The sequence below is a fragment of the Heterocephalus glaber genome, unplaced genomic scaffold, assembly GCF_053883595.1.
Source record: "Heterocephalus glaber isolate CG9 unplaced genomic scaffold, H.glaber_assembly_v1.0 deba00000122, whole genome shotgun sequence".
NCBI classification, from domain to species: Eukaryota; Metazoa; Chordata; class Mammalia; order Rodentia; family Bathyergidae; genus Heterocephalus; species Heterocephalus glaber.
In genome coordinates, this window is record NW_028258138.1 from 47544089 (window position 1) to 47559054 (window position 14966).

The following is a 14966-nucleotide window of genomic DNA, read 5'->3' on the forward strand; positions in this document are numbered from 1 at the left end:
TACTTTACTTCGAAGACCCAAAAAACTCGGCCAAAAGACTTCTAGACTTAATTCGGTAGAATAGCTGGATATAAGGTCAACACTCAAAAAACAATAGCCTTCTGGTACACAAATAAGAGACACACTCAGAGAGAAATTAGGGAAACAATTCCTTTCATAATAGCATCGAAAATAATGAAATATCTAGGAATCCATCTAACAAAGGAAGCAGAAGACCTTTATACTGAAAACTACAGCACTCTGAAAAAGGAGATCGAGGAGCATATAAGAAAATGGAAAGACATCCCTTGTTCCTGGGTAGGAAGTACGAATATAGTGAAAATGGCCATACTTCCAAAACTACTATATAGATTTAATGCAATGTCGCTTGAAATTCCAATAATATGTTTCACAGAACTAGAGAAAACAATCCAAGAAATCATTTGGAACCAGAAGAGACCTAGAATAGCAAAACCAAATCTAAGCAACAGAGACATGGCAGGAGGTATCACAATCCCCAACTTGAAACTATACTACAAAGCCACTGTGATAAAAACAGGATGGTACTGGCAAAAGAACAGATCTGAGGATCAGTGGAATAGATTAGAAGATGCAGAAACAACTCCAAAGATACTAAGCTACCTCATCTTTGACAAAGGAGCCAACCACCCTCATTGGAGGAAAGATAGCCTATTTAATAAACGGTGTTGGAAAAATTGGATTTCAATCTGCCAAAGATTAAAACTAGAACCATATTTATCACCATGCACTAAACTAATATCGAAGAGGATTAAAGATCTAAATATTAAAACAGAAACACTAAACTTGCTGGGAGATAAATTAGGTAGAACTCTTGAAGACATTGGCATAGGAAAAGACTTTATGAACCAAACCTCAGTAGTATGGGAACTAGCACAAAGAATCAACAACTGGGATCTCATCTCATTAAAAAGCTTCTGCACTGGAAGAGAATCCACCGACAGAGCTAAGAGACAGCCTACAATGTGGGAAAAAAATTTTAGCAACTATACCTTAGACAAAGGACTACTGTCTAGAATATGTAAAGAACTGAAAAAAATCAGATCCCCCAAATTCAAAGACCCAATTCAAAAATGGGCACCTGAAATGAACAGACATTTCTCAGACAATGAACTAAAAGCAACAAATAAATATATATGAAAAAATGTTCAACATCACTGGTCATTTGAGAGATGCAGATGAAAACAACACTGAGATGACACCTCACCCCTGAAAGAATGGCTGCTATCAAGAAATCAACCAATAACGAATGCTGGCGGGGGTGTGGGGAGAAAGGAACCCTTATCCACTGTTGGCGGGAGTATAGACTGGTGCATCCACTGTGGAAATCAATATGGAGATACCTAAAAGAACTAGGGCTAGAGGTCCCATTTGACCCAGCTATTCCCCCCCCGGGTATCTTCCTCCAAAAATGAAAAGAATCACACCACAGCAATATATGTGCACCCATGTTTATAGCGGCAGTTTGTAATAGCTAAAACTTGGAAGCATCCCAATTGCCCATCAACGAGACTGGATAAAGAAGATGTGGTTTTTAATAAAATGGAGTACTACTCAGCCACAAAGAATGAGAAACTAGTCATTTGTAGCTAAATGGATGCATATTGAGGCCATACTCCTTAATGAAATAAATAGGACACACATGTGTAAATATCGAGTAGCTTCTCTACTGTGAGATACTGAAAGTACAATTAAGGATTTAAATGATTAAAACAAGTAATTGATAATTTGAAATAGGAAGAAAAGTTCCAAAGGGGTAGGGGTGGTGGGAGGGGAAGGGGAAAGGAAAGAAGGGAAAGGAAAAGTTATGAGAAAAGAATAAAAAATGGAAACAAGGTCTATGTAAATAGGGAAGGGTGGTGGGGGTGAAGGTCGCACAGTTAATGGGGAAAATAAGAACCAAGATACATCATGTACTGGTACAAGCACCCAATGACAAATGTGAATGTACTGTATACCTAAAATGTACCAATAAAAGAATTTAAGGAAAAAAAAACAAAAGAAAGAATCTGATGCATAACTACTATTTTATGAAAATAAGTGCAAAATACCATAGAGAAATTTTCTTAGACGATTGGGGCAGAAACTCATAAAAGATAATTTACAGCAAAGGAAAAGCAAAATGTTTCTGCCCAGGGTACTATGCAAAGAAATTGTGATGCATACTGGTAAGCTGACAGTTGAACAGGCAGGCACAGCATCACAAAGACCTACTTACAACAACAGAAAAACTGAAAAGATATCAACTGTACCCTGTAAGAAAGGACAGGAAAGAGCTGGGGATTTAACTCAGTGGTGCTGTGCCTGCCTGGTAAGCATAAGGTCCTGAGTTTGATTCCCGTTACCAAACAAAAAAATAAAAACAGGATGGGAAAACAAAACATATGTGCTGTCAGTGTAAGTGCTACTTGTGTATGGAGCATACAGTTTTCATGTGTGAAGACTGCCTTGGATGTGAAAACTGAAGCAAAGATTATTTCTGTGGTTGACTTTTGTTTGTATTTACATTGCAGTCGACTTAACATTATTTCTGATGTTATCTTTTAGGTTTTGTAAGCAAATAAACAGCTGATGTGAAAGTGTTGCTTATTCTAAACACACAATACATATTAAGTATGTACAATACATAGTTTATTTTGATATTTTATGTTCCTGTTAACTACCTATTGTGTAACATAATAAGGACCTCCTGTTAAAACACCATGGCCAAGATGTCAACTATGTCCTACAAAAAAGTCAGGAAAGCAAAACACATGTGCTATCAATATAAATGATATATGTATATGGAACATGCTGTTGTCATGTATGAAGGCTGTCTTAGGTGTGATAATTGAAGTAAAGATTTCTTTTTTTGTAGAGTACTATTGGCATATTCATTGTAGTTCACATAGGAATTAATTTTTCTTTTTTTAGACTTTGTACACTAAAAAATTGTTGATGTTGAAAATTTTGATGCTTTTTAGAAAAACTCAATAAATAAGATTCAAAAAATGTTTTGATATTTTTTCCTGTTAAGTACTCACTATGTAATATAACAAAACTCATAAAATTAAAATTAATAATTCATCAATAGAAATATTCTAAAGAATAAACATATTATATACCCATTTTTATATGCCTTTATGACAAAATTGGCATTATGCCCTGCTTAAAAGCTTTTAGAGACAAGAAATCACCTATAAAGGAAAGCCCATCAGAATTACGGTAGACTTCTCAACACAAACCCTTAAGTCAATGAGAGCTTGGAGTGAAGTATTTTAAGTCCTAAAAGAAACAACCTCCAACCCAGATTGATGGATCCTGCAAAACTATCTTTCAAAATTGATGGAGAAATAAGATACTTCCATGATAAATAATACCTGAAGAAATTCATGACTACTAAACCAACACTCCAAAATGTTCTAAAGAATATTCTAAAAGGAGACAATGAAGACTACAACTCCATGAACCCCAACAGGAGGATGAATCCATCAGGCAAGGCAAGTAATTAAACAGAGGGGAAAGAAAGAGTACCAACAACAGGAAAATAACCTGGCAAGAATAAGTCAATACATATTAGTTATAACCATCAATGAAAATGGTCTCAATTCACACCAATCAAAAGAAACATACTGTGGGGCCGGGGATTTAGCTCAGTGGCACTAAGTCTGCCCTGCAGCGCAAGGTCCTCAGTTCGATCCCCGATACAAAAAACAAAAAAGAAAAACAACAAAAGAAACATGCTGGCAGAATGGATCAAGAAACAAGATCCAACAATATGCTGCATACCAGAAACACATTTAATTCAAAACGAAATTCACAGACTGAAAGCCAAAAGATGGAAAACAATACTCCATGTAACAGGAACCTGAAAAAAAAGCAGAAGTAGCTATCTATTTGCAGATAATATGGATTTCAAACCAAGACTAATTAAAAGAGACAAAGAAGACCACTATATCCTTGTAAAGGGAACAATACAAGAAGAGATGACAATCATAAGTTTATATGCACTAATATGAGTGTACGCAATTATATAAAACAAATATTAACAGACATGAAAGATCCAATAAGCACTAATACAACAGTAGTGGGGGACCTCAATACCCCACTGTCACAGGTAGATCAACTAGACAAAAAATAAACAACAAAATACTAGAACTCAACCAAACTCTTGAACAAGAACCTTTCTGCAGCTTTGTATTCAATCAGAGGGAATAAAGAGAAAAACATAATCTATGGAAATAAGGGACAGATAAATTCATTCAACACTTACACATGCCAGACACTGCTGTGTTTTATTTCATCTAACCCTGATAAGGTACAAAAGATGACTCTGCAGTCTGGACAGGTTCAGTGACTTGCAGGAAGGACTCACAGCAAGAAACTGCTGAAGCCATGACTATAGAACCTGTGAGCAATTTAAAACCTAATTCTAAAATTCTCCTATGTTACTATTTCACTCTAGTAAAAGTACCACTATTTATTATCCAAAGACAATTATCTTGTCTTCTTTTATTTAAAAAAACTTCACTATGATAATTTCCAAAACATCACAAAAAGAAGAGTGTGACAACTCTTATGTGCCCCATATGCAACTTGCCCAATGAGCCATCCTTGTTTTGTTTTTTTTCCCCCAAAATATTTAAAAATACATCCTAGACATTTTAACTGAACTTCAGAATGCTTCTAACAAATTAGAGTAAAAATAAAATTTTAACATTATCACATCTACAATAATCATTCTTTACTATCACTGCATACCTAATTCCTCTGAAAATTGTTCTGAGTATGTGTGAGTGAGTGAGTGTGTGTGTAATCTGCTAGGGATCAATCCCAGGGATCTACACACGCTAGGTGAGCACTCTACCACTGACCTGCAATCCTCAACATTTCCGATACCTTAAAAATGTCTTCTGTCAGTTAACTTAAATCAAGAATCAAACAAGAGCCAGGTGTGATGGTACACACCTATAATCCTAGCACTCAGGAGGGCTGTGGCTGGAAAATTGCTTTCAGTTCAAGCTTAGCCTGGGCTACATGAGCTCAAAGACAGCCTGGACTGCATAGTGAGATCCTGTCTAAAAAAAAAAGTTCAAACAAGACCCACACATTATTCTAGCTGGTTTGTCTCAATATACAATAGTTCCCCCATGAAACTAGGTCACTTTTTCTATATAGCTTCTATTTTTAGTTTAGTCTTTATAGTATAATATACTTCTTCATCTCCTTAAAATCCTGTAAAATACTTGACAATGCTGGGGCTCACCTTTTCTCAATGTTGTTTCAAGAATGCTCGGGTGAGGGCCGGGGATTTAGCTCAGTGGTTTTGCCGCCTGCTGCGCAAGCGCCAAGGACCTGAGTTCAATCCCCGGGACCAAAAAAAAGAATGCTCGAGTGTTAGTTCCCACCCTCTACTGCATTGTCAGGAGGCATTTACTATTTAGTTGTCTTTTACTGATATTATAGAAATAGTGTTTCTATATCTTCAGGTGATCTGAATTTCTAAAAGTTATCCAACATCTTATATTGATGGAACTATGTATGTGGTGATCAAGCTACCATGTTAATAATCAAGAGTTGATGAGAGACAAACAGAAGTTATGACTCATCAACCAGGGAAATAAAGCAGAAACTTTTCCTCTGGAGGATAAGGGGAGCAAAGTCAAAGTTCTGGCCAGAGGTGGGGAGGTCAGAGAATGAATGCAGTATGGCATTTAAAGAACAGGATCCTAGGTACCTAGTATAGCTCTGAAAGACATTTTCCATACTATCACCAATAAATGTTTCTAAACAAAGAAAATTCAAGAGTTCTTAATTTTTTAACATTACTTCACAAAAACTGCCTTATTAATCTTTCTGAATTTATTCCTTAAAAGAATGGTACTGGGGCCGGGGATTTAGCTCAGTGGTTTCGCCACCTGCTGAGCAAGCGCGAGGAACCGAGTTCGATCCCCGGTAGCCCCCTCCCAAAAAAAGAGAGAACGGTACTGATCTCTACGCTAAAGTTTCCAAACCTTGGCTGCAAAGTGAATTTTCCTGGAAAACTTTTTATCATACTGAAGCCTTAGTCTCACCCAAGCAATTCTAATTCAGCTGGTCTATGATTGGAAATCAGTATTTTGTAAAAAGTCTCCTTAGAAGACTGTATTATCTGGCTATAATTGATAACTACTGCTTTTAACAAGTAACAAGTATACCTATTTACTAAATACATAGTATGTGTCTAGTATAATTCTAAGCACTTTACATGTACTAGTTTCATCCCTGTTTTATAAATGAGAAATTAGAAAGGTCAGGTAAACTGCCCAAGGTCACAGTCAGCTAATGGCAGAATGAGGCTTTACTCCCAGGTAATTTGGATCCAAAACCCATGTTCTTGCTATACTGCTTCATAAGTATGAATTATGCTCATATTTCCTATTGTAAATAAAATGATTGAAGGAAAACATAAAAAATGAGATTTCTTCCTTCTTTGAAGTAGTGTAGCAGTATCCTGTGCAAAGAGACCAACATAGGCTTGCTTATTAGAAAAGTAAATAAAGTAAATAGACAAGAGCCTTTCTTTCCCAAAAGAAGATTCAAATTTGAGATTTCTACACATTTTCAATAATTTCTCACAGATCATCTCATGCAGCAGTTATTCAATGTTAAACATGAATCTGCTTTAGTTTTAAAACTTAAAGCAACAATGTACTACATATACATTTTTAAGAAAATGTCCTACCTATTTCTGTTCTGCTGAGTCCAATTCCATTATAAATTTTCAAGTAACTAAAGTGACAAGAATCAGTATCTTGAATGTCAACGTCACCCAATTTGATGCGAATTCGTTCTCCCATCTTGACACGGATCTCCCATTTGCAAACAGTGCTGTTGGGACAGGTCTTCGGATAGTTTATGGATGCAAAAGTTCCACTTTCAGGGCCTAGTACAGTGTGTCCACATCCATCACCTTAAAAAAATAAAGAGTGGGGTGATAAGCTGTTTTTACATCTTAAACTTATGAGCAATCAAGATTTTTTGTGATGATTTAAAAATATATATGACATCAGGTATTTTATACCACCAATATATCTTTACAGAAGATAAAACAAATGACATAGTTCTTAGCACATCTACTCACAAGAGCCAAGAAAAATCAAGTCAGGTTCAAATAATCACTGATTCGTCATATAATTTATAATTCAAAGAACTTTGCAATCTGAACAAATAAAAGTAAACACATTTGGGCGAGGGATTTAGCTCAGCGGTTCCACCGTCCACCCTGCAAGCGCAAGGACTACAGTTCGATCCTTGGTACCAAAAAAAAAAAAAAGTAAACACAATTTAGCAAATAGTTAAAATACATAAATACATCACAATGAATCTAACATCCAAAAGAATATCAGTTTATAGTAGCTGTTACATAAATACATCATAATGAATCAAAGATTCAAAAGAATATCAATTTATAGTTATTGTTTTGAGATAAACATAAAATATAAAAAACATGTGAGCAGCTTCATCTATTTATAATCACAAGCTTCTAAAATCTCTAAAAACCAGGATTATTTCTTAAAAACACTAAATATATACTAAAGATTATGCAGATTATTGATCCTATTATAGACTACAAATCATTCCTTTTGAAAGCAATTTTGAAGTTTAAATTTATATTCTTCTGAAATTTGACTGCTTTGTAGTTCCTCCTCCAAACACTTATTTTCCTATTGAATTAATACCTTATTAAAGATTAGGAAAAAATTACTTTTATATGATGGTAGTGGCATTATATGCTCCAGATATATTTTTCAACAACTGAATACAAAAATTTAGGTGAATTAGCTTATTGTTTGTAAAGATGAAATATTTGCATCCCTCATTTTATTGTAAAGTTTTTTTAGTGAGTATGCAGAAGGCACTGATTAAATGTTTATTTACAAGTTTCAGCTACTGCTTCAACTGTACTATTTATCATTAATAGATGGGATTCAAATGAATCTCTTTCTAATAACATGACAAATGTATTCTTTTAAAATAGTAGCATTTTCTCCTTAAAAGAGCTATGTATAATCATGTTTTGGAATAGTATAGTACTTACACAAAACGTTAAGCCTGACATTGCTGAGTTTTAACCTCACTATGGACTGTAAGAGAATTTTCTTTCTTTCTTTTATTTTTTTGGTGTGGTACCAGGGATCAAACTCAGGACCTTGCGCTTACCAGGCAAGTGTGGTGCCACTAAGCTACATCCCTGACCCTTGATTTATTCTTTTTAACAGAGCTGATATCATTTATTAGAGCAGATGAACTTTTTGTAAAAGCCTATACATAAAAAATGTTACACAGTATCTAGCAAGTAGTAGATGCTAAATAAATATTAATGGTATGAATAGGGAAAAATTATGAAAATGTAATCACAAACTAGTCTCAAGCTAACTTTAATGAAGGAACAAATTATTTTGATCTTGTGCTAATACTTAAAGGTCATACCATTTAATGACAAAGAACTTTTACTATTGAATCTATATTAGTATTCATCTTTGATCTACTTTTAAAGGCCAATACTAAAAATCTGGTTTCCTAAATGGCTGTCATACAAAATTTTACTTTTATTCCACATTACACTTTAGCTACCTTCTGTACCTGCTTTCATTTCATACAAAATAAATCTAAAGGGCTGGGGATTTAGCTCAGTGGTTCCTCTGCCTGCCTCGCAAGCGCAAGGTTCCAAGTTCAATCCCTGGTACAGAAAGAAGAAAAGAAAGAAAAGAAAGAAAGAAAGAAAGAAAGAAAGAAAGAAAGAAAGAAAGAAAGAAAGAAAATAGATATAGAAACTCAATATAAAAATATATAAGGGAAAAAGGAAATAAACGTGTGAGGTTTCATTCAATACACCAATGGATCTCTTTACAAATATGTAACAGGATATTCTACAATAGGAAAAGAAACCCACAAATTTTCCCTGGAAACACCTTAAATATCTCTGCTGGATATCATCTAAATTAAAAGCATAGGGATATACAAGCTTCCACTGTGAAAATAAATGAACTGAAAGATAAACAATCTTACTAACAATCATTAACAATTTTCCTTAGAGAGGAAAAAAAAAAACCGTGAGATAGCTTCTAACATTATAAAACATATGAAATGTTGTCTTACTAGAGGATGAAAATGTGCTTGCTGGAAGTATTTCAATCTTTAAAAACTAACCACTGGATAAACGAAATAGCTCAAAATATAAATGTGCTTTCTTTAGTAAACAGAAGTTAAGGCAGCTTTTAAAGTGATTGGAAGTGTTGAATCCCTAACTTTGCAATGGCAGATTATTTCATTTAATGTATACCCACAGGCAATTATTCAACCCAAGCTTATTTTAAAATGCACTTTACAAAAAGAGTACAAGTAGAGCATCACAGTAATTTTTAGATGTCTTTATGCTTCTGTTTATATTTGATTTTCAATGAATACACACAATGTTTCTTGTCCTTTATATCATAAAGCACAATGTAAGTTAAAAAATACTAATGAAAATAGGCCTTTTGCATCCATGCTGATGAAGAAAACAATTAAAATGGAGCTGTCTTTTTTTCAGAATTTTGTGTGGGGGACGGAGGGCATGAACAGTCCACAAGAAATGTGCCAAGAATGTTCCAAAATATGTGATGGAGTTCAGAGCTTCCTCGTCTTGCAAGCAAGCCAGTCTAGTGTAATGGACAATTACGAATATTCCATATTTCAAAGAATATAGTACTTAGTGAGTTCAACCTGATAGATAAATAATAATAGATAGCCGGGGATTTAGCTCAGTGGTTTTGCTGCCTGCTGCTCAAGTGCAAGGACTGAAGTTTGATCCTTGGCACCAAAAAAAAAAAAAAAAAAAAAAAAAAAAAAGATAAACAGATAAATAGATAAATAGCATAACTGTCTCCTACTGATACAGAGTAAATGCTTAGAATAGTCCGGTTTAAAAGAGGTTGTACATTCACTAGGCCAGCTAGCTTTGCATGTTTTTCTATTATTCTAAAGTGAGAAATATATTTTACTTCATGACCCTATACACTTCCGCATGCATATTCCTGACCCACTAAATGATTCCATGACCCACTAATGGGCTGCCACCTGCAGTCTGAAATATACAAAACCCATACTCAAAGGTCATAATGTTAAATTCTCAAATGAAGGAAAGACTCTGTCCTTTTACTTCTAAATTAACGTGTTTCCGGGTTAATTTTTACAGCTATTGAACCAAAAATACTTGAAATGTGACAAAATATTTAAAACTAAAACCTGGAAAAGATTCTTGATCAATAAATCATCTGACACACTTAGAGCAGTGTTTCCCAAAGGAGAGGTTCAAGATCCCATAAGAGTGATTTTACCTCCCACTTGGCAGTATCTAAACACATTATTAGTCATCACAAATGGAGAGGGAGGGATGTTGCTGAAATCCAGTTGAAAAGGCCAAGAATGCTGCTAAAATATCTTACAGTGAACAGGACAGTCTCCAGAACAAAGAAAGACAGGCTCTATACATGTAAATAGTGCTGAGTTTGAGAAGTGCAAACTTAGACCCAAAGTTAGGAAATATCAGGCTGAAGATCTAGTTTAGTTCTTGGCTCAGTCTCATTTGCCCCAAACAGTAATGCTGTTCTGCTCACTAAGGGACAACCCAGGGAATAGTTTTCTGCCAAAGGACAGCAGTTATGCTAAAAAGTTTTGTATTTCCACTCCCCAATTTTAAAACAAGTAAGCAGAATGCTTTGTTTTTCTTCAAGTTAAAGATGAAAAGAATTATTAGTCTTCAGATCTCAAATTATTTTTTCCTGGCATCAAGAGCTTTTAACAGAGAGAAAAGGGTATCAATAGGATCTGCAAATTTATTGATTAGTATTCTACGCTTGGAAAAACAATGATCTGTGACCAGGATACTTTCACTTACCATCACAAGGCAGAAAGTGACCAAAAACTATTACAACTAGGAAAACAACTTCCAAAATGCATGTCAGAGGTCCAGTTCTTACTCTCACCAATCAATCACTCCACCATACCATCTCCTTTTCCAACTATATCTTCACCACCATTCCCGTTAACTTCTTACTTCTTCTCCCCTAGATGGATTCCATTAGACTACAACTGATAATAAAGGACAGAAGGCTGTTAGTGTAATTTTTGAATTTTAATTTTATTCAGTGTAGGAAAAAACACTGAAATTTGATCTCATTGCTCCTTTGTTCAGATGTAGAATTTATCTAGGGGATTATGCATAGAACATGTGTTCACTTCCTCTGAACAGTGTAAGGTCACTGTGTTAAGCTAGATATAAATTTTGATATTGTTCTAGGAAAAGAATGCAATTTTTTAAACTACTTATCCCTAGAGAAAACAGAAAGAATATTAAACATATTCAAATGCCAATAAAATACAACTTAAAATGCAAACTTTTTGTAAACTATTCTAGTTAAATTTCAAATTAAGTGTTTTTAGATAAGAATGTTGTGCTGATACTGATTACATGTGGCCCTTTAGCCATTCATATTTTAGTCATATTACTAATAAATATGTATTGATTACTGATTTTTAATGATATGAACTCTGTGACTTGCAAAAATACTTCCTTTAACAGCAGCCAACATATATGCAGGAAGCTTGTACAAATATGTCAAAAAAGAAGAGCAATGTACCTTTCATTATAATTTTTAGAGCACTTTCAAGAATTTTGTTTTTATCACTGATAGTACTTCCTCTAAATAAGTATCACTTCTGTTATATCTTGTAATACATTAGTGAGAAGTTCCAATAAAATGAAAAAAAAAAACAGGAGCATTTGGGGAGTAGAAAAAAGTTCAAAAGAATTAAGTTGCAACAGTTAACTAATACATACAATTTCATATGGCTACAGTGAAGCTTTCAGTGTATTATTTGGTACTGTGAATTTTGAGGCCAGAAGTCCTGTAACTGAGGTTTATTAATTTGTGTCACTACATATCTCAAACAGATAACTGAAGCAGTACTTTAATTTCACTTAATGTCCCCTTTGTCCCTTCTAGTTTTCCTTCTTCTTAAGTTAATTTTACCTGAAATTAAAAGTTATTCTAGGGCCGGGGATTTAGCTCAGTGGTTCTGGCGCCTGCCTCACAAGTGCAAGGTCCCGAGTTCAATCCCCAGTACCAAAAAAAAAAAAAAAGTTATTCTAAGTTTACTTTTGATTAGCAGTAACATGGTTTACTCTTCTCCATCCCTATACTTTTTTGTTGTAGTAGTGGTGATAAAATAAATGTACCAGAAATTTGCTATTTTAAAACAGATTTTGTTTTTCAGAGCAGTTTTAGGTTCACAGAAAAAATTATGAAAGGTACAGAGATTTGTTATTTGTCATATACCCTCTAACTCCACACCTGCATTGGCTCCCCCATAATTAACATTTCTCACCAGAAGGGTGCACTTGCTACAACTGATGAATGTACACTGATACATCATCACCCAGAGTACATTACTTTGGATCACAGTTAATTCTTGATGTTAAGCATTCTAGGGGTTTATATAAATATATATGACATGCACTCATCATTAAAATATCATACAGAGGAGTTTCACTGCCCTAAAATTCTGTGTTCTAACTACACATCCACCCCTCTTGCCAAATATTTTTTTTTTTTTTTTGCATCCAGTTTTTCTTTGTCCAGAATTTCAGAGTTGGAATCATACTGGTATACAGCTTTCTCAACTTGGCTTTTTTTCACTTATGTTTTTACCTTCCTTTTTTTGTTTTTGTTTTGTTTTTTTGAGACAGGGTCTCACTAGTCACTATGTAGCCTAGGATGGCTTCAAACTTGCGATGTTCTTCCTGCCTTAGCCTCCCAAGTGCTGAAATTACATGTGTGCACCACCACACCTGGCTCCTTCATGTTTTTTTACAGCTTTATTGCTCTTTTCTTTTACTCATCTGCTCCTGACTTCAGTTACCATAAAATGCAGAAAGCTACAAGGTCCCCAGTCTCTCAAATTTGTTATCTACTGATAGTATTACAAACTTTTGCTCAGAAGTTCAACACCATTCCAAGTATTCAATGAATTTCCACATGCCAGGCTCTGTACTAGGTGCTAAGAACTGTACTGAAAAATGACAAGCAAAGTTCATGTTTTTATAGAATTTATAGAATAGTAATTATAGACATAGCAAGTAATTCCAGGAATGATGAATAAGTAATGAATGATTTATATATTGTATATGTGTCTATGTGTGCGTTTTATAAACAGCAGTTAACTAGATAGAAATCTTGGATGAGACAAGTGGCAAGCAGGAAGAGGAAGCAGACTTCAAGAAAAAAACTGTGATCATTAAGTTTGATACTGTCTTTAATACCTTTGAAGTTAGTCCTTGTGAGCAAAGGAAGCCCTTGTAAAGTTCTAACAGGTGTCTCACTCCTTTCTTCCCTCCCTGTAATCCACTGGCCACCCTCAGTTATTTTACTTAAATATTAAAAGGGATACAGGTCCCTTATTTGAAAATCCCTCAACTGCTCTCCACTGATATAATGAAGCTCAAACTCTTCAGGACACACAGTCTCTTATATTCTGGTCCTTGATTCCCATTCAGGTCTCAATGCCTCAGTTTTAACACTTCTCTGCTCCAGCTGTGGAACTACGGATGATCACACACACACACACACACACACACACACACACGTGTGCACGCAGACACACTCTCACCTCTGTACCACTGCACGTGCTAGCACATGCTATTGTATTTGCTGAGAATGCCTTCCTCTCATCCACAAGAAAACACTTGCTCAATGTTATTCTGTGTAAAACCTTTCTGAAGCCAGTCTTTCTCATCTCCGTTATCATAATCTCTTTACTGTACTTAATATGCTTAATTATGTATATCTATGTCAGTTTAACATACAAAGCTTTAATACTACTGGGAAGGCAACGGAGCCTATTCACCTTTACAGCTATACACACATAAACAAACATAGGAAGCTCTTACCACATGATATTCAATTTAAAAATAAATCAGGTCTTTTATTATGGTAGGCAAGAAATATATTCAAAAGGCATTAAAACCATTCATCTTTTGAAATCTTGGGAACTTAAACTCTATAATCCTGTATAATCTCAACTGGACATGGCTGAACATGGGGTTAACACCACTTATCTCACAGGCATTGTGTGGGTTCCAAAAAACTTTAATTCTACTAGATTTTGGGTTTTTTTGGTTTGCTTTGTTTTGTTTTGTTTTTTGAGACAGGGTCTCATTATGTAGTTCAGGCTGGCCTTGAACTCCCTATGTAGCCTAGGATAACCTTAAACTTGCAATGATCTTCCTGCCTCAACCTCTCAACTGCAGGGATTACAGGCATGTACCACATACCTGGCTGATCTACTGGATTCTTTACAAATATACCACTCTTCCTCCATGAAGACGCTGCCTCTATATATTTAATACCTGTTTTATCACGCTGGAAACTACCCTGCATTTTCCTCAGTTTTATATGATCTCATGCCCCATGGTTAACTGGCTAATTAATTGGCTAATTAACTCACCCTTCCTTTCAATATCTGAACCTTGTACCATAAAGAAAATCTCACTTTTTCTCCAGTTAGAGCTGCAAGCCTTGGAGACTGCAGGTAGCCATGATTCTTACCATGTAGAGAAAGCCAGACCGGGCCGGGGATTTAGCTCAGTGGTTCCATCGCCTGCCTTGCAAGGACCCAAGTTCGATCTCCGGTAACAAAAAAAAAAAAAAATTATCTTTGGGGGCTGGGGATTTTAGCTCAGTGGTTTCGCCACCTGCTACACAAGTGCAAGGACCCGAGTTTGATCCCTAGTACCAAAAAAAAAAAAAAAAAGAAAAAGAGAAAGAGAAAGAGAAAGCCAGACCAAAAGAAGTAAGAAGAATTAGGCTGAGTCCTTGGTTCTTGCGGCCCTGACTCTAACCCTAACCCTGCTTTCCCCTTAGCTTAAGTTGATCCAGCTTTAGTCT

At 35.2% G+C, this 14966-nt stretch overlaps 1 protein-coding gene across 6 annotated transcripts in view; it reads right to left on the bottom strand.

Moving 5' to 3' along the window:
* Dcbld2 (discoidin, CUB and LCCL domain containing 2) overlaps nt 1-14966 on the bottom strand; it is a 109216-nt gene that overhangs the window by 83703 nt on the left and 10547 nt on the right. For all 6 annotated transcript variants that reach the window (XM_087214219.1, XM_021238786.2, XM_087214209.1 and 3 more), the window contains exon 2: nt 6722-6949. In XM_087214219.1, coding sequence (XP_087070345.1) covers nt 6722-6949 — 228 coding nt within the window. The remainder of the gene's footprint in view (nt 1-6721; nt 6950-14966) is intronic.